Below are 20,236 nucleotides of genomic sequence, written 5' to 3' on the forward strand. Positions count from 1 at the left end.
TAAAGTAACAATTAGTAACAAGTATAATATGTATTGTAATATACAGTAATATGAATATAAATGTTAAATCGAAAAGGTAAATATAACTCTAAATGTTAAATACAAATTGAAGTGTTCAATGTTAATTCTAAATGATAAATCTAAATGTTTAATGTCAATCTGCGATCCAAAATATTATATAAATAAAAGCTGAATAAAGCGACACCAACTTAGCAAACTTTGCTTGTTGGTACCATAGACCGGGATAGTACTTTCTGAGCATTGTGAAATCTCTTAAGGGCCTCCAAACCTGCCTTCTAAATGTTTCCTGCTAAATAGGTCCACATTATGGATGGCTGGCAGTCCAGCTAGCAACCTGTAGGAGTCAGCTCTGACAGTCTATGGTTATGATATCTGTATCACTTTATCAAGCTTTTACTTTGGTACTTCCACTAGGCGGCAGTGTGAATTCGCATATTAGCTAAATATTTAGAATCAACATTTATATTTAACATTTATATTCATATTTAGCATTTAGATTGAAAAGTGATTTAAACTTAAATATGTTTGTCATGACAACATTTAAGTGAAAAAGATCACAAATATTGCTCTAAGAGAGATAAAAGTGTCTTTTAGAAATTCACACAATTTTTATGACGTTTAGGAGATAATTGTGGAGAAATGTTGCTGTTATTGTCAGTGTGCACAACTTTACGAACGTCGCCCATTCAAAATGTCATCACACTGAAGATTGGAGATATTGTAAGAGAGACAAAAAGAGTCAAATGAAGTTGAGCACTGTGATCATAATTATTGTAATGTTTCAGTATACTGTTTGAACGAGACAGTTTGAGCTGAAAACATGATGACAGAAATACTCACTGCTCAGAACAGACAGATGAACAACAGCATCAAGTTCTTGTCTTCCTTCAGGTGGGTACTGAAGACAGTCATAACGACCAACATCCTCCTCTGTGACCTTCTTTATAACCAGAGAACAGTTCTCTGTAACGCTTAGTCTGACTGATTTAGCTCCAATGCTCTCACTGATCTGCCCGAGTTTGACCAGCTCTACTACTGCTGAGTATCCTACACCTACGAAGATCCAGGTAGTGTAACTACACTTCAGCTGATTCTTTATCACATTCTCACAAAACAAAGTGATGTCCTCTCCAACTCTGACAGTTTTAACTTCTTCTGCTGCTGCTGAGAAAATGAGAAAAAAATGATGAAAAATAAAGTGAAATGTAAAAACTCTGTTATGTTCACAGTCAGTGTGATCTGAATTCTTTATCCTGGATTTACGAGAGCTCATGAACTCATGGTGTTAGAGACAAACAACAGATTGACAAAGTAAGTTACAAAGCACCTTCAATGATGATGTGATATAAATATTCTCACCTGTGAACTGAAGCAGTGCTGTTAGAAATAAAGAGATCTGAATCCATCTGAACTCCATGATCCTGATCCTCCGTCTCTCTTCTTCTCCTCTCTCTTCTTCTCTCACTAATAACTGTCTGAGTTCATGAACGCGTCCTTATTTAGAGAGAGGCTGAATCTACTTCCCTCTTTTTGTACAACGTCACTTCCTCATTGTGACTTTGAATTCTAAGTAAAATCTTAACCTCAAACTATTTTCAAAGTTAAGTAAAAACTGTCAACAACTATGTACAGTCCTTTTTAATGTACAGTTTTAAATGTTGTTTATTCTGATCCACAGTGACTGACAGTGATCATAATGTGATGATCAGGCCGATGAGAAGCAGAGATCAGTAAAGATGTCAGAGGTCTCAGCAGACTGATGAAGGTCAAACTGGGATCAGCATGTAGGGAGGATAATAAGCCTTTTAAATAATTCTTCAAGTGTGTCTTTGACACTCAAGGTTCAAAGTGAAGCTTAAGAGACAGAAGATAAAATATCTCTGGATGGCCGCTGTGAGAAAGAACGCAGAAGAGATGATACTTTGGTGGTCTGAGATCTGTTGGTTCCTCCCCATTGGTCTTCTTCGTAGAACTGAAGGGGAAGTCTTCTGTGAGAATGTGGGTACAACAGCATCAGCTCAGCTCTGTTGAAATTCACTTTGACCACTTGAAGGTTTTTGGTCAGTCAGACTTGTTGCAACAAACACTTTGACAGAGTTTCAGCATCACAAAGACAATGAGGTCACATGCATCAAACACTTCTGAGATCCCTTTGGGTGCATTTCTCTATTTATTTCCACTTTTATTCTCTATTTATATGCTCCCACTTGGTATTATCATTCGACATCACAATCTATCACTCCATTGTTATGCAGATTACACACTGATATACCTGCTTCTGTCTCAAAGATATCAAATGTTGGATGGCACATAGTTTTCTACAGCTCAACAACACCTGTTCCTCACTAGGAGGCCCTGCGGACACCAGTTTCCATGCCTATGCCCAGGGCCCCCGCAAGAACAAGTTCCTGTTCCTGTGCCCGGGGGCCATGCTGACACCAGATTCTGTGCCTTTTTCCTGGAGGCCCAGCAAACACCAGTTTCTGTGCCTGTAATCAGAGGCCCTTCCAACACCAGGTCCTGTGCCTGGTTGCCCTGCAAACACCAGTCCGTATGCCTGTTTTCGAAAGCCATGCTGACACTAGTTTCTGTACCTGTCCCTGGATGATCTGTAAACACTATTTCCTGTTCCTTGCTTGAAAGCCCTGCCGTCACCAGTTCAACAGTCAGAGGCCCTGCCACACCTGTTCCTTGCTCTGAAGCCCTGCCGACACTAGTTCCTGTTCCTCCCTGAGAGGCCTTACTGACACCAGTTCCTGTGCCTTCTCCCCTGAGACACTAAGAACATCAGTCCTGTTCAAAATCAGTTCCTGTCGCCACACCTGGAGATCTCATGGACCAATTCCCGTGGCCTCAACAGGAGGCACTGCTGGCAACAGTTCTTGTGCCTACACCCAGAGGGCATGCAACCATCAGTTCCTGTGTTTGTTGCCAGAAATGCGACCCCAGTGCCTGTGCCTCAAATGGCGACCCAAGTGCCTGCGTCCAAACTGGTGATGGTATCTCATAGATCCTGCTGAAAGCTTAGTTTTACTTCCTGCCCTCTTGTGCTTCCCTCCTTTCTGATTACACACATTGCTTTCACCGTCTTTTTTCACATCTGTGTTAATTACCCTGTGTGTATTTAGTTTCTCCATTTCCCTATTCCCGTTGTCAATTCATTGAATGTAAATTCTCTGAGTCTTGTCTGCATCTTCCAGTGTTCTTCATGTTCTCTAGTGTTTTTCCACCTTCCAACAACCAGTCTATGCTGCCAGGGATTAGCATGCCTATGTATAATACCTGAGCTGGCACCTTGCCTCCTATGCACCCAACCCCCATGCCTAGCCCTGTGAGTAGTGGGCCCACAAGGTGGCGACTCCGTGTTGTCTTTTCGGGCTGAGCCCAACTGGGCCCCATGGAGTGAAGCCAAGCCATCAGGTGTATGCCAAGTGAATCGCTCTTAGTCTGGACCCTCCCCCAAGACCAATTTGACTAGGGAGACCCTACCAGGAGCTGATGCCCTGACAACATAGCTGCCGGGCTCACTGGGACACATAAACCTCTCCACCACATTAAGGCGGTGATTCTTGGACAATTGCAACAAGTCTAACTGACCAAAAACCTTCAAGTGGTCAAAGTGAATTTCAACAGAGCCGAGCCGATGCTGTTGTACCCAAATTCTCACAAAATACTTCCCCTTTAGTCCTGAGAAAAGATCAACAGGGAGGAACCAACAGATCTCAGACCACCAAAGTATCATCTTATCTTTAATCTCTCACACTACAGACATTCAAAGTTTATATCTGGAGGGTGAGGGGTTTGTTTTCTGTCACACTTCTCTATAAATCCTCTGATTTCTCACCAACGTCATCTAAAGAAAAGAAGCAGCACTTTTCACACGCTTATCTAAACTAACAATCTTCACACCTTCAGCTTCCTCTGTCCTCTGTCCTCTGTCCTCCTCTTCTTCCTCTCAGGAGGTAAAAAGCGACTCTGTCCTAAAGCTGCAGACGGTTTGAACTACAGATGACTTTTAATCTGTAGTTTTATTGATTGGGAGTCATGATGAATGTTCACCTTCACATTTAAAAACATGAACGTCAGGAGTCAACCAGGAGGACATGTTAATGATGATCACAACCTCAACAACACACAACTCTCATTCCTGAGATCTCGTGAGACTTTCAGAGACTACAGCAACACTCTGTGGTCAACACAGTGAACACAACCGTCTGCACGGTTATTAATATACTTTTCTTGTCACTGCATCCTTCATGATCATCACTTTATGATCACTGTCAGTCACTGTGGATCAGAATAAACTACATTTAAAACAAAGGAGTCTTCATCGATTCTGACTGAACTACTTTGATGAATTCTTAGAAGTGAAGTTTCACTCAGACTCAAAGTCACTTTGAGGAAGTGACTTCATACAAAAAGAAGGAAGTAGATTCAGCCTCTCTCTAAATTAGGACGCGTTCAGGAACTCAGACAGTTATTAGTGTGAGAAGAAGAGAGAGGAGAAGAAGAGAGACGGAGGATCAGGATCATGGAGTTCAGATGGATTCAGATCTCTTTATTTCTAACAGCACTGCTTCAGTTCACAGGTGAGAATATTTATATCAAATCATCATTGAAGGTGCTTTGTAACTTACTTTGTCAGTCTGTTGTTTGTCTCTAACACCATGAGTTAGCAGTGTACTCAGGCTGTTTGAGGGGCAGGGGTTGAAAAAACCCTTTGTTGACTGTAAGGCCTCCAGGAGTATTTTTCCAAATTACATTCAATAGAAATGAATCCAGAGGGCACTTTTAATGTGTTTTACAGGGAAAAACTCCAGAGAAAAATATTTGTAAAGTTTTATCTAGTTTAAAGCGGGAACTTTAGCACAGTTTATTTCGAATGTGAGTGCCCCCCCTCCTGAACGTGCCACTGCAAAGAGTTTATGAGCTCCAGGATAAATAATTCATATCACACTGACTGTGAACATAACAGAATTTTGAAATTTCACTTAAATTTTCATCATTTTTTCCCATTTTCTCAGCAGCAGCAGCTGAAGTTAAAACTGTCAGAGTTGGAGAGGACGTCACTTTGTCTTGTGAGAATGTGATAAAGAATCAACCTGAGTGTAGTTACACTACCTGGGCTTTTGCAGGTGTCGGATACACAGCACTAGTAGAGCTGGTCACACTCGGAATTATTGGCGAAAACACTGCAGTTAAATCAAGCAGACTGAGCGTTACAGAGGACTGTTCTCTGGCTATAAAGAAGGTCACAGAGGAGGATGTTGGTCGTTATGTCTGTCAACAGTACCCACCAGGAGGAAAACAAGGACCTGATGCTGTTGTTTTTCTGTCTCTTCTGAACAGTGAGTATTTCTATCGTCATGTTTTCAGCTCAAACTGTCTCGTTCAAACAGTATACTGAAACATTACAATAATTATGATCACAGTGCTCAACTTCATTTGACTCTTTTTGTCTCTCTGACAATATCTCCATCTTCACCAGTGACTGAAACAAAGAACGGTGATCAGGTGACATTACGCTGCTTTGTGAAGACATATGGACAGTGTACACTCAGAGTGAAGTGGCTGTTTGAGGGTAGAGAGGTGGATCAAAGTGTGATGACATCACAGCGTCTCTGCTACACTGATGTGACCTTTCAGTCTGATCACCACATGTACAAATCAAGACCTGACTCATGGCAGTGTGAAGTGACTACAGGTAACAACGAGAAGCCGTTTCTCTTCAGCCTTCAGCTCTCAGGTGAGAAACCAGGTGAGAATATCTTGATCTGTTTAAAGCCACTTTAACTGACATGAACAGTTACCTCAAAATGTTGTTGATTTGATGGATTTAAAGCTTGGTGAGTTGTGTTTGTTCATTCAGGTGAGGGCAACTACAACAGGAAACCACCACCAACACCAACACCACCACCACCACCACCACCACCACCAACAACAACAACAACAACAACAACAACAACAATGGTAATGCCAACAACAGCTCTAAGACCAACTGAAGACAAACTGACAACAGAGACCACACCAGCGTCTGAAAACAAACCTTCGGATGGAAATGATAAAGTCTCAACTCCAGATCTCAGGTGGTTGTACGTCACCGTGGCTGTGATGCTTTTAACGGCGCTTCTTGTCATGGTTGTGATCGTCATCAGACGCAAGAGAACCAAAGGTGAGAGCACACGTGAATCTTTTATCATCATTTTTTATTTCCTGATTTGAAGCTGAAGCTCCGCCTCTTTTTTTCCCTGTCTTTTCAGGAAATGAGACTCTGAGGAACGACGACGCTGTGAGTTGAAAAACTGCTTTATTTAACATTTTGATTCTCTAGCTGAGAAAAGATGAGATGAACTGTGTGGTGTTAAAACTCAGCGGCTTCAGGAGCTCATAGCTCAGCTTAGCTCAGCTCATCATCAACATTAGATTCACCCTCTGTACTGATGAGAGGATTTCATCAGCTCCTCTCTGATGTCATCAAACTTTACATGACTGCACTCATCCAGAGACTGTTCATCCGTGTTGCACTTGAACGCATCTCAAGTTTGAATGATTTAATAGTCAGAGCCGTGTCCAGAGAGGCGGGATGGACACCGGTACAAATCTGATTGGCTGTCCGACAGTGCTAAACTGTGATTGGCTGTTTGCCTTGTCAGAGGCGCGAAAGCTATGAATAAGCATCAGTGCTACAGGCGTGAATGTCATCATCTCCTGAGAATAGTGTGGTGAGCAGCAGAATGTGTACAGTCTTCAGAGTGTGAGAACAAACAAAAAGAGAAGTGAGATGAAGAAACTTGACCACACCAGAAACGTATCACACAGCGGTGTGAGAAACCAGAAGTCAGAGATCAACCAACCATCAAAGATGACCTCACAACATTTCAGAGATCATTCAAAGTTTCTGTTCCTTAAAGCGGAGAAGTGTTGAGATAAGAAGGAGGGAAACCACACGTGTTGCTCTTCTCTTCACTCGTCTGTATTGAGTGAGGAAGCAGAGCGCGATCCCCCTACTGGATCTCTGAGGCATTACCAACAGATCACAGAGCAATCAAACTCAAATACACAGATCTAAATAACCATTCAGGTTCTTCTCTCTTTTATTACTGACTGTGAAACCTCACAAACAACTACAAGTGCACATTACCAACAGAGAATTACTCCATGAAAGACACACTGTAAACGATGCATTCAGGGTGAATGACATGAAATAGATTAGTCTGGTCTGACACATCAACCTGTCTCACTACAACATGACAGAAGTCAGAGAGTTTAAAATGTTGCTTCTGATAAAAAGTGAAGTTATTCTAAATGTTTGTGAGCAGCTGTTTTGTTGTTTGTTGTCTTCTGTGCAGACGGATCCTGAAGAGGGAGTTTCCTACGCTTCCATCAGATATGCCAAGAAGAAGAAGAGGAAAGCTCAGGTGAGCTCTATTAAAGTGATGTGACATGGCTGTTTATGTCCTTCAAACTTCCTCAGTGCACCTCAAAAAGAAAATATCAGAGTCAGAAAATCTGTGGAGGAGTTTGAAGTCAGACGCAGCAAAGGGGTCATTTAAAGTCCTTTAATTCAGACCTTCTTTTTCAGGCTCGGGGTAAAGTTGATGATGGTGATGATGAGGACGGAGCAGTGACCTACGCCACTGTAAAAGCCTCTTCTTCCTCTTCTCCTGCTGCTGATCCCAGCAGCCTCTATGCCACCATCAACAAAGAAAGGAGTCCAAAGTGAAGCTACAGCTCCTGATAACAGCTCCTTCATACTGAGACCTGATCCTGCAGGATGCTGTTGTTGGTTCTTTCAGGATGATGTTGTAGGTTCACCAGCAGCACAACAGTCCAGTATTATCTGAGCTTATGAGCTTCATATACCATCATATTTGCTGCAGGTATTTAAATGTGCGAGTGTTCAGCTGTATTCCTCATGTGTTCGTTTGTCTTCTTTCATTGTCGTTTGATCTGCGGGCGTTTTAACATCGAGACCTCTGCTCAGTTTATTCTGTTTTTTCTAGGATGTAAAGAAAGCTTCCCCTCCCCTATGAAAAATAAATCTTCAAAATAGGAGGAGCTACACATCACAAAGAAAACATATCATTTCCTCTAGCCAGTAGGGGGCGCTATAAGATATAGTTGAATATTAGCATACACATGCGCTCAGACTGGCAAACTTATCATGCATGACCAATTTGGTCCTGATCCAACACTGTATGTAAGAGTTATTAAGGTTTAAAGTTTTTGGCAGATTGCCAAAATGAACTCAAAAATTTCCTAAAAAAGATGGCTGACTTCCTGTTGGGATTTCAACATGAAGTAAAGAGGCTTTTTTGTAGGTCTTGGCCTGATAGATATGGTAAAAAAAACTTCATGCATGTAGGTTGAACCGTGTTGAGGGGCTGGCCTTTTGAAATGTGAAAAATTGAAGGTGGCGCTATTGAGCCATTTTTGGGACTTTTTACACGGGACCAAAAGAATATCACATTTTTCACCAGGCCTGATGAGTGTGTCAAGTTTGGTGAATTTTGAGGCATGTTGAAGGTTCCAAAAAGGCAATTCGGTGTGAAAGTAAGAAATCAACAGCATTCCAATAAGGCCTTCGCCGACCTTGTCCGTGCTCGGGCCCTAATTAAAATATTCCCGTTTATCAAACAGACATACTGTATATAATGCATCCCTGTTATCATGCTTTATTTCTTTTATTTGTCTTAATTCTCAGTTTGTCTGACTTTTGTGATTAAACTTGTCTTAGTGTTGGTCTGATACAACCTGAGAAATATTTGTGATAAGTAATGTTTTTGTTTGAAACCTTTTGAAGAGAATGTATCATTAAAAAGCTAAGTTGCATTTTGTACTTATATACTTATATATATATATATAAATGTGTTTCTCAATAAAGTTTATATAATATAAGCTCTTTATTTTGACACTCGTATCATTTATTGGTAACATTATACACTCATGACTCCGCCCAGAAGACATGACAACAGAAGGGAAACACGGTCCACCAAGTGCTGTCAACTCAAACAAATATCATTATATTATTTATATAAAAACTAAACTTTAACATTTGGCTAAAAAAAGCAGTTGATTTGTTCAATTTACATTAATCAAGTCTTTACTAAACACCTTAAACTGAAATCAGGGTTTGTGTTTGTATGTGCAGTAAAAAGCTGTAACAGAGTTTAAGAGCAGTGGACTCATTGGTCTGGTAAATTGAAGGCGTGGAAGATGTTGATCAGTGGAGTCTGACTGAAGCAGAAGGCTCTCCAGCGTTCTCATAGTTCACTGTGTCGTCATCTCCATCATAACGCACCTGTCAAAAACAACAGCAGAGTTCAAACAGAAGAAACAAATGTTGACTTTGAAACCTGAGCAGTCTAATCTCATCTAGAGACTAACACTAACAGTTAGCATCAGCTGTTTCTAATCATCTCCACTGATCTGATGTCCCTCATCATTCAGATCCAGTTTTGATTCAAACACATGGTTCACATGAGCTTTGATTTCACACTCACAGTGATATCATCAGGAGGTCTCTGGTTCCCTGGAAAATAAAGCACAGAGAAACATTTCAGCTCCAAACAACAGGTTGGTGAAAATCAGTGTGAACTAATGTTGGTCTGAATGTTCTCACCTCGAGCTCTGAAGAGAAGAACAGTGAGCAGAGTGATGAGGACCAGTTCAGCCACACGCAGAGACAACATGATGAAGTCCAGACCAGAACAACCTGAACGGACAGGAAGAAAATGTCTATGAAGAAAAGTATCTGCAAAACTTTAAAGACACAACACATGTCGAGCCATTCTGGTAAGGTTGAACACTTCAGTCGAAAATATCGCAACAACTGGATTACCACAACATTTTTAAAAGACAATAATAAAAAGAGTTGAGTCTGTACCTCTCACATCTGATGGTTTGTTTGCAGACGCTGGTGTGGTCTCTGCCATCAGTCCGTCTTTACTTGGTCTTGGAGCTGTTGTTGATTTAGTTAGGCAACATACAAATGAAATCATATCAGTCTGTGATGATCTTGAAGACGGCCAAAGGACCAAAATTATGGGGCCCCATTTGTAAAGTTGTACTCACTGAAAATAACATCAAAAATTCTCCACATTTTGTGCTTAAATTACCGTAAAAATAAAGTGTTCATTTTTAAAAGTAAATTTTTTTGAATAAAATTTGTGTTCTTTGTCACGTTTAATTTTGTTGTGACAAATATGTTAAATGCTAAAATCACTGTTAAATCAAAGTGCTTAATATAAGATAAGATAAGATAGTCCTTTACTCGTCCCACAACGGGGAGATTCAAGTGTCACAGTAGCAAAGTAGACAATGCAAAAAAAATATAAAGCAAACAGGAGCCTATAAAGTAACAATTAGTAACAAGTATAATATGTATTGTAATATACAGTAATATGAATATAAATGTTAAATCGAAAAGGTAAATATAACTCTAAATGTTAAATACAAATTGAAGTGTTCAACGTTAATTCTGAATGATAAATCTAAATGTTTAATGTCACTCTGCGATCCAAAATATTATATAAATAAAAGCTGAATAAAGCGACACCAACTTAGCAAACTTCGCTTGTTGGTACCATAGACCGGGACAGTACTTTCTGAGCATTGTGAAATCTCTTAAGGGCCTCCAAACCTGCCTTCTAAATGTTTCCTGCTAAATAGGTCCACATTATGGATGGCTGGCAGTCCAGCTAGCAACCTGTAGGAGTCAGCTCTGACAGTCTATGGTTATGATATCTGTATCACTTTATCAAGCTTTTATTTTGGTACTTCCACTAGGCGGCAGTGTGAATTTGCATATTAGCTAAATATTTAGAATCAACATTTATATTTAACATTTATATTCATATTTAGCATTTAGATTGAAAAGTGATTTAAACTTAAATATGTTTGTCATGACAACATTTAAGTGAAAAAGATCACAAATATTGCTCTAAGAGAGATAAAAGTGTCTTTTAGAAATTCACACAATTTTTATGACGTTTAGGAGATAATTGTGGAGAAATGTTGCTGTTATTGTCGGTGTGCACAACTTTACGAACGTCGCCCATTCAAAATGTCATCACACTGAAGATTGGAGATATTGTCAGAGAGACAAAAAGAGTCAAATGAAGTTGAGCACTGTGATCATAATTATTGTAATGTTTCAGTATACTGTTTGAACGAGACAGTTTGAGCTGAATACATGACGATAGAAATACTCACTGCTCAGAACAGACAGATGAACACCAGCATCAAGTTCTTGTCTTCCTTCAGGTGGGTACTGAAGACAGTCATAACGACCAACATCCTCCTCTGTGATCTTCTTTATAACCAGAGAACAGTCCTCTGTAACGCTCAGTCTGACTGATTTAGCTCCAATGCTCTCACTGATCTGCCCGAGTTTGACCAGCTCTACTACTGCTGAGTATCCTACACCTACGAAGATCCAGGTAGTGTAACTACACTTCAGCTGATTCTTTATCAGATTCTCACAAGACAAAGTGACGTCCACTCCAACTCTGACAGTTTTAACTTCATCTGCTGCTGCTGAGAAAATGAGAAAAAAATGATGAAAAATAAAGTGAAATGTAAAAATTCTGTTATGTTCACAGTCAGTGTGATCTGAATTCTTTATCCTGGATTTACGAGAGCTCATGAACTCATCGTGTTAAAGACAAACGACAGTTTGACAAAGTAAGTTACAAAGCACCTTCAATGATGATGTGATATAAATATTCTCACCTGTGAACTGAAGCAGTGCTGTTAGAAATAAAGAGATCTGAATCCATTTGAACTCCATGATCCTGATCCTCCGTCTCTCTTCTTCTCCTCTCTCTTCTTCTCACACTAATAACTGTCTGAGTTCATGAACGCGTCCTTATTTACAGAGAGGCTGAATCTACTTCCCTCTTTTTGTACAACGTCACTTCCTCATTGTGACTTTGAATTCTAAGTAAAATCTTAACCTCAAACTATTTTCAAAGTTAAGTAAAAACTGTCAACAACTATGTACAGTCCTTTTTAATGTACAGTTTTAAATGTTGTTTATTCTGATCCACAGTGACTGACAGTGATCATAATGTGATGATCAGGGCGATGAGAAGCAGAGATCAGTAAAGATGTCAGAGGTCTCAGCAGACTGATGAAGGTCAAACTGGGATCAGCATGTAGGGAGGATAATAAGCCTTTTAAATAATTCTTCAAGTGTGTCTTTGACACTCAAGGTTCAAAGTGAAGCTTTAGAGACAGAAGATAAAATATCTCTGGATGACCGCTGTGAGAAAGAACGCAGAAGAGATGATACTTTGGTGGTCTGAGATCTGTTGGTTCCTCCCCATTGGTCTTCTTCGTAGAACTGAAGGGGAAGTCTTCTGTGAGAATGTGGGTACAACAGCATCAGCTCAGCTCTGTTGAAATTCCCTTTGACCACTTGAAGGTTTTTGGTCAGTCAGACTTGTTGCAACAAACACTTTGACAGAGTTTCAGCATCACAAAGACAATGAGGTCACATGCATCAAACACTTCTGAGATCCCTTTGGGTGCATTTCTCTATTTATTTCCATTTTTATTCTCTATTTATATGCTCCCACTTGGTATTATCATTCGACATCACAATCTATCACTCCATTGTTATGCAGATTACACACAGATATACCTGCTTCTGTCTCAAAGATATCAAATGTTGGATGGCACATAGTTTTCTACAGCTCAACAACACCTGTTCCTCACTAGGAGGCCCTGCGGACACCAGTTTCCATGCCTATGCCCAGGGCCCCCGCAAGAACAAGTTCCTGTTCCTGTGCCCGGCGGCCATGCTGACACCAGATTCTGTGCCTTTTTCCTGGAGGCCCAGCAAACACCAGTTTCTATGCATTTTCCTGAGAGCCATGCCAACAAGAGCTTCTGTGCCAGTGCCTGGAGGCCTTGCAAACACCCATTTCTGTGCCTGTAATCAGAGGCCCTTCCAACACCAGGTCCTGTGCCTGGTTGCCCTGCAAACACCAGTCCGTATGCCTGTTTTCGAAAGCCATGCTGACACTAGTTTCTGTACCTGTCCCTGGATGATCTGTAAACACTATTTCCTGTTCCTTGCTTGAAAGCCCTGCCGTCACCACTTCAACAGTCAGAGGCCCTGCCACACCTGTTCCTTGCTCTGAAGCCCTGCCGACACTAGTTCCTGTTCCTCCCTGAGAGGCCTTACTGACACCAGTTCCTGTGCCTTCTCCCCTGAGACACTAAGAACATCAGTCCTGTTCAAAATCAGTTCCTGTCGCCACACCTGGAGATCTCATGGACCAATTCCCGTGGCCTCAACAGGAGGCACTGCTGGCAACAGTTCTTGTGCCTACACCCAGAGGGCATGCAACCATCAGTTCCTGTGTTTGTTGCCAGAAATGCGACCCCAGTGCCTGTGCCTCAAATGGCGACCCAAGTGCCTGCGTCCAAACTGGTGATGGTATCTCATAGATCCTGCTGAAAGCTTAGTTTTACTTCCTGCCCTCTTGTGCTTCCCTCCTTTCTGATTACACACATTGCTTTCACCGTCTTTTTTCACATCTGTGTTAATTACCCTGTGTGTATTTAGTTTCTCCATTTCCCTATTCCCGTTGTCAATTCATTGAATGTAAATTCTCTGAGTCTTGTCTGCATCTTCCAGTGTTCTTCATGTTCTCTAGTGTTTTTCCACCTTCCAACAACCAGTCTATGCTGCCAGGGATTAGCATGCCTATGTATAATACCTGAGCTGGCACCTTGCCTCCTATGCACCCAACCCCCATGCCTAGCCCTGTGAGTAGTGGGCCCACAAGGTGGCGACTCTGTGTTGTCTTTTCGGGCTGAGCCCAACTGGGCCCCATGGAGTGAAGCCAAGCCATCAGGTGTATGCCAAGTGAATCGCTCTTAGACTGGACCCTCCCCCAAGACCAATTTGACTAGGGAGACCCTACCAGGAGCTGATGCCCTGACAACATAGCTGCCGGGCTCACTGGGACACATAAACCTCTCCACCACATTAAGCCGGTGATTCTTGGAAAATTGCAACAAGTCTAACTGACCAAAAACCTTCAAGTGGTCAAAGTGAATTTCAACAGAGCCGAGCCGATGCTGTTATACCCAAATTCTCACAAAATACTTCCCCTTTAGTCCTGAGAAAAGATCAACAGGGAGGAACCAAAAGATCTCAGACCACCAAAGTATCATCTTATCTTTAATCTCTCACACTACAGACATTCAAAGTTTATATCTGGAGGGTGAGGGGTTTGTATTCTGTCACACTTCTCTATAAATCCTCTGTTTTCTCACAAACGTCATCTAAAGAAAAGAAGCAGCACTTTTCACACGCTTATCTAAACTAACAATCTTCACACCTTCAGCTTCCTCTGTCCTCCTCTTCTTCCTCTCAGGAGGTAAAAAGCGACTCTGTCCTAAAGCTGCAGAAGGTTTGAACTACAGACGTCTTTTAGTTTGTAGTTTTATTGATTTGGAGTCATGATGAATGTTCAACTTCACATTTAAAAACATGAACGTCAGGAGTCAACCAGGAGGACATGTTAATGATGATCACAACCTCAACAACACACAACTCTCATTCGTGAGATCTCGTGAAACTTTCAGAGACTACAGCAACACTCTGTGGTCAACACTGCATCCTTCATGATCATCACTTTATGATCACTGTCAGTCACTGTGGATCAGAATAAACTACATTTAAAACAAAGGAGTCTTCATCGTTTCTGACTGAACTACTTTGATGAATTCTTAGAAGTGAAGTTTCACTCAGACTCAAAGTCACAATGAGGAAGTGACTTCATACAAAAAGAGGGAAGTAGATTCAGCCTCTCTCTAAATAAGGACGTGTTCATGAACTCAGACAGTTATTAGTGTGAGAAGAAGAGAGAGGAGAAGAAGAGAGACGGAGGATCAGGATCATGGAGTTCAGATGGATTCAGATCTCTTTATTTCTAACAGCACTGCTTCAGTTCACAGGTGAGAATATTTATATCACATCATCATTGAAGGTGCTTTGTAACTTACTTTGTCAATCTGTTGTTTGTCTCTAACTCCATGAGTTAGCGGTGTACTCAGGCTGTTTGAGGGGCAGGGGTGGAAAAAAAAGACGGGTACCTGCTCCTAAAATCCTGGTTCTCAGTTTAGAGTGAATTTAAATGAACTGATGCAGCGGTAACAAGAGGGGGGTCTGGAGGTCCTGGCTCAGAACAATTTGAGGAAGTAACACTTAATCCTGCATCGCTGTGAATATCTTTGTGACCAGTTAGGGTGGAAATCGAATAATGAAAACACAAAATTCTTGTTATAGTCTGATATATTATTGATTATATTACTAAATTAACTACAAGGGCTTCCAGAGGGCACTTTTTACATTAATTCACTGGTGGGGCATATGAAGGGAACTTCTGTGAATTCAATCCAACAAAGAGGAACCCAGAGTGAACTTTTAACCGTTTATTGACTGAGTATTTTCCGCATTAAGTTCAATAGAAATGAATCCTGAGGGCACTTTTTGATGTGTTTTGCAAGGAAAGGCTCCAGAGGAGACAATTTGTAATATTTTATCTAATCCAAAAGAGGGACTTTAGCGTGGTTTCTTTGGGACGTAAGTGCCCATCCCCCCCCTGAGTACACCACTGCAATGAGTTTATGAGCTCCAGGATGAAGGATTCATATCACACTGACTGTGAACATAACAGAATTTTTACATTTCACTTTAATTTTCATCATTTGTTTCTCATTTTCTCAGCAGCAGCAGCTGAAGATAAAACTGGCAGAGTTGGAGAGGACGTCACTTTGTCTTGTGAGAATCTGATAAAGAATCAACCTGAGTGTAATTACACTACCTGGACCTTCGTAGGTGTAGGATACTCAGCAGCAGTAGAGCTGGTCACACATGGGAGGATCAGAGAATACATTGGAGCTAAATCAGGCAGACTGAGCGTTACAGAGGACTGTTCTCTGGTTATAAACAAGGTCACAGAGGAGGATGTTGGACAATATGTCTGTCGACAGTACCCACCAGGAGTAATACCAGAATCTGATGCTGTTGTTGATCTGTCTCTTCTGAGCAGTGAGTATTTCTATCGTCATGTTTTCAGCTCAAACTGTCTCGTTCAAACGGTATACTGAAACATTACAATAATTATGATCACAGTGCTCAACTTCATTTGACTCTTTTTGTCTCTCTGACAATATCTCCATCTTCACCAGTGACTGAAACAAAGCACGGTGATCAGGTGACATTACGCTGCTCTGTGAGGACATATGGACCGTGTCCACTCGGAGTGAAGTGGCTGTTTGAGGGTAGAGATGTGGATCAAAGTGTGATGACATCACAGCGTTTCTGCTACACTGATGTGACCTTTCAGTCTGATCACCACATGTACAAATCAAGTCATGACTCACTGCAGTGTGAAGTGACTGCAGGTAACAAAGAGCGGCTGTTTCCCTTCAGACTTCAGCCCTCAGGTGAGAAACCAGGTGAGAATATCTTGATCTGTTTAAAGTCACTTTAACTGACATGAACAGTTACCTCAAAATGTTGTTGATTTGATGGATTTAAAGCTTGGTGAGTTGTGTTTGTTCATTCAGGTGAGGACAACTACAACAGGAAACCACCAACAACAACAACAACAACAACAACACCACCACCACCACCACCACCACCACTACCACCACCACCACCACCACCACCACTACCACCACTACCACCAACAACAACAACAACAACAATGGTAATGCCAACAATTGCTCCAAGACCAACTGAAGACAAACTGACAACAGAGACCACACCAGCGTCTGAAAACAAACCTTCGGATGGAAATGATAAAGTCTCAACTCCAGATCTCAGGTGGTTGTACGTCACCGTGGCTGTGATGCTTTTAACGGCGCTTCTTGTCATGGTTGTGATCGTCATCAGACGCAATAGAACCAAAGGTGAGAGCACACGTGAATCTTTTATCATCATTTTTTATTTCCTGATTTGAAGCTGAAGCTCCGCCTCTTTTTTTTCCTGTCTTTTCAGGAAATGAAACTCAGAGGAACGACGATGCCGTGAGTTGAAAAACTGATTTATTTAACATTTTGATTCTCTAGCTGAGAAAAGATGAGATGAACTGTGTGGTGTTAAAACTCAGCGGCTTCAGGAGCTCATAGCTCAGCTTAGCTCAGCTCATCATCAACATTAGATTCACCCTCTGTACTGATGAGAGGATTTCATCAGCTCCTCTCTGATGTCATCAAACTTTACATGACTGCACTCATCCAGAGACTGTTCATCCGTGTTGCACTTGAACGCATCTCAAGTTTGAATGATTCAGTAGTCAGAGCCGTGTCCAGAGAGGCGGGATGGACACCGGTACAAATCTGATTGGCTGTCCCTAAGTGCTAAACTGTGATTGGCTGTTTGCCTTGTCAGAGGCGGGAAAGCTATGAATAAGCATCAGTGCTACAGGCGTGAATGTCATCATCTCCTGAGAATAGTGTGGTGAGCAGCAGAGTGCGTACAGTCTTCAGAGTGTGAGAACAAACAAAAAGAGAAGTGAGATGAAGAAACTTGACCACACCAGAAACGTATCACACAGCGGTGTGTGAAACCAGAAGTCAGAGATCAACCAACCATCAAAGACGACCTCACAACATTTCAGAGATCATTCAAAGTTTCTGTTCCTTAAAGCAGAGAAGTGTTGAGATAAGAAGGAGGGAAACCACACGTGTTGCTCTCGTCTTCACTCGTCTATATTGAGTGAGGAAGCAGAGCGCGCTCCCCCTACTGGATCTCTGAGGCATTACCAACAGATCACAGAGCAATCAAACTCAAATACACAGATCTAAATAACCATCCAGGTTCTTCTCTCTTTTATTACTGACTGTGAAACCTCACAAACAACTACAAGTGCACATTATCAACAGAGAATTACTCCATGAAAGACACACTGTAAACGATGCATTCAGGGTGAATGACATGAAATAGATTAGTCTGGTCTGACACATCAACCTGTCTCACTACAACATGACAGAAGTCAGAGAGTTTAAAATGTTGCTTCTGATGAAAAGTGAAGTTATTCTAAATGTTTGTGAGCAGCTGTTTTGTTGTTTGTTGTCTTCTGTGCAGACGGATCCTGAAGAGGGAGTTTCCTACGCTTCCATCAGATACGCCAAGAAGAAGAAGAGGAAAGCTCAGGTGAGCTCTATTAAAGTGATGTGACATGGCTGATTTATGTCCTTCAAACTTCCTCAGTGCACCTGAAAAAGAAAATATCAGAGTCAGAAAATCTGTGGAGGAGTTTGAAGTCAGACGCAGCAAAGGGGTCATTTAAAGTCCTTTAATTCAGACCTTCTTTTTCAGGCTCGGGGTAAAGCTAATGATGGTGATGATGATGAGGAAGGAGCAGTGACCTACGCCACTGTAAAAGCCTCTTCTTCCTCTTCTCCTGCTGCTGATCCCAGCAGCCTCTATGCCACCATCAACAAAAAGAAGAGTCCAAAGTGAAGCTACAGCTTGTGATAACAGCTCCTTCATACTGAGACCTGATCCTGCAGGATGCTGTTGTTGGTTCTTTCAGGATGATGTTGTAGGTTCACCAGCAGCACAACAGTCCAGTATTATCTGAGCTTATGAGCTTCATATACCATCATATTTGCTGCAGGTATTTAAATGTGCGAGTGTTCAGCTGTATTCCTCATGTGCTCGTTTGTCTTTCTTTGTGGTTTGATCTGCAGTCGTTTTAACATCAAGACCTCTGCTCAGTTTATTCTGTGTTTTCTAGGATGTAAAGAAAGCTTCCCCTCCCCTATGAAATATAAATCTTCAAATTAGGAGGAGCTATACATCACAAAGAAAACACATGATTTCCTTTTGCCAGTAGGGGGCGCTATAAGATATAGTTGAATATTAGCATACACATGCGTTCAGACTGGCACGCTTATCATGCATGACCAATTTGGTCCTGATCCAACACTGTATGTAAGAGTTATTAAGGTTTTAAGTTTTTGGCAGATTGCCAAAATGAACTCAGAAATGTCCTAAAAAAGATGGCCGACTTCCTGTTGGGATTTCAACATGACGTTAAGAGGCTTTTTTGTAGGTATTGGCCTGATAGATATGGTTAAAAAAACTTCATGCATGTAGGTTGAACTGTGTTGAGGGGCTGGCCTTTTGAAATGTGAAAAATTGAAGGTGGCGCTATTGAGCCATTTTTGGGACTTTTTACACGGGACCAAAAGAATATCACATTTTTCACCAGGCCTGATGAGTGTGTCAAGTTTGGTGAATTTTGGGGCATGTTAAAGGTTCCAAAAAGGCATCTCAGTGTGGAAGAAAGAAATCAACAGGGTTCCAATAAGGCCTTCGCCGACCTTGTCCGTACTCAGGCCCTAATTAAAATATTCCCGTTTATCAAACAGACATACTGTATATCATGCATCCCTGTTATCATACTTTATTTCTCTTATTTGTCTTAATTCTCAGTTTGTCTGACTTTTGTGATTAAACTTGTCTGAGTGTTGGTCTGATACAACCTGAAAAATATTTGTGATAAGTAATGTTTTTGTTTGAAATCTTTTAAAGAGAATGTATCATTAAAAAGCTAAGTTGCATTTTATACTTATATAAATGTGTTTCTCAATAAATATAATATAATATAAGCTCATTATTTTGACACTCGTATCATTTATTGGTAACATTATACACTCATGACTCGGCTCAGAAGACATGACAAAAGAAGGGAAACACACGGTCCACCAAATAATTCAGAAGTTTATGTATTTAAAAAACAAAGTGCTGTCAACTCAAGCTTTACAAACCAGATGAGGTGTGTGTGTCAGTAAATCAGTGTGTAGTTTTTTTGGGTGAGCAGGAAATATGTGTATCATGTTGTATGCTGAGAAAATAAACTACTAAGACGCCCAAGGCCAACTAACCAGAAGCATGCTGCCACGTTGAGAGTCACTGCGGGGATGAGAATGAGTTGACAGCCTGAGTTTATATAAACCAAGTAGACTGGCCAGGTACTCCCAGGTGCAGCGAAGCTCCGCCCACCTTCCTTACAAAGTTAAAAACAGATATCATATAAAAACTAAACTTTAACATTCGGCTAAAAAAAAGCGTTCTCATAGTTCACTGTGTCGTCATCTCCATCATAACGCACCTGTCAAAAACAACAGCAGAGTTCAAACAGAAGAAACAAATGTTGACTTTGAAACCTGAGCAGTC

At 41.2% G+C, this 20,236-nt stretch overlaps 1 protein-coding gene across 1 annotated transcript; it reads left to right on the forward strand.

The window, feature by feature from the left end:
- The first annotated feature begins 14,847 nt into the window (after positions 1 to 14,847).
- On the forward strand, positions 14,848 to 18,514 carry LOC117824563. The gene is made up of 6 exons (XM_034700096.1): positions 14,848 to 14,997; positions 15,770 to 16,093; positions 16,234 to 16,259; positions 16,673 to 16,729; positions 18,137 to 18,205; positions 18,371 to 18,514. Exons 1-6 carry the CDS (start codon positions 14,940 to 14,942, stop codon positions 18,512 to 18,514), a joined length of 678 nt encoding a protein of 225 aa, XP_034555987.1. The 5' UTR covers positions 14,848 to 14,939.
- Positions 18,515 to 20,236: the final 1,722 nt, after the last annotated feature.

Source organism: Notolabrus celidotus, chromosome 13 (assembly GCF_009762535.1).
Source record: "Notolabrus celidotus isolate fNotCel1 chromosome 13, fNotCel1.pri, whole genome shotgun sequence".
NCBI lineage: Eukaryota > Metazoa > Chordata > Actinopteri > Labriformes > Labridae > Notolabrus > Notolabrus celidotus.

Bases quoted from the DNA above. Each gene is read 5' to 3' on its own strand.
- LOC117824563 (XM_034700096.1), top strand. From the start codon at position 14,940: ATGGAGTTCAGATGGATTCAGATCTCTTTATTTCTAACAGCACTGCTT. The intron at 16,260-16,672 runs GTGACATTACGC...AACAACACCACC, and splicing joins AAACAAAGCACGGTGATCAG to ACCACCACCACCACCACCAC. The intron at 18,206-18,370 runs GTGAGCTCTATT...CTTCTTTTTCAG, and splicing joins AGAAGAAGAGGAAAGCTCAG to GCTCGGGGTAAAGCTAATGA.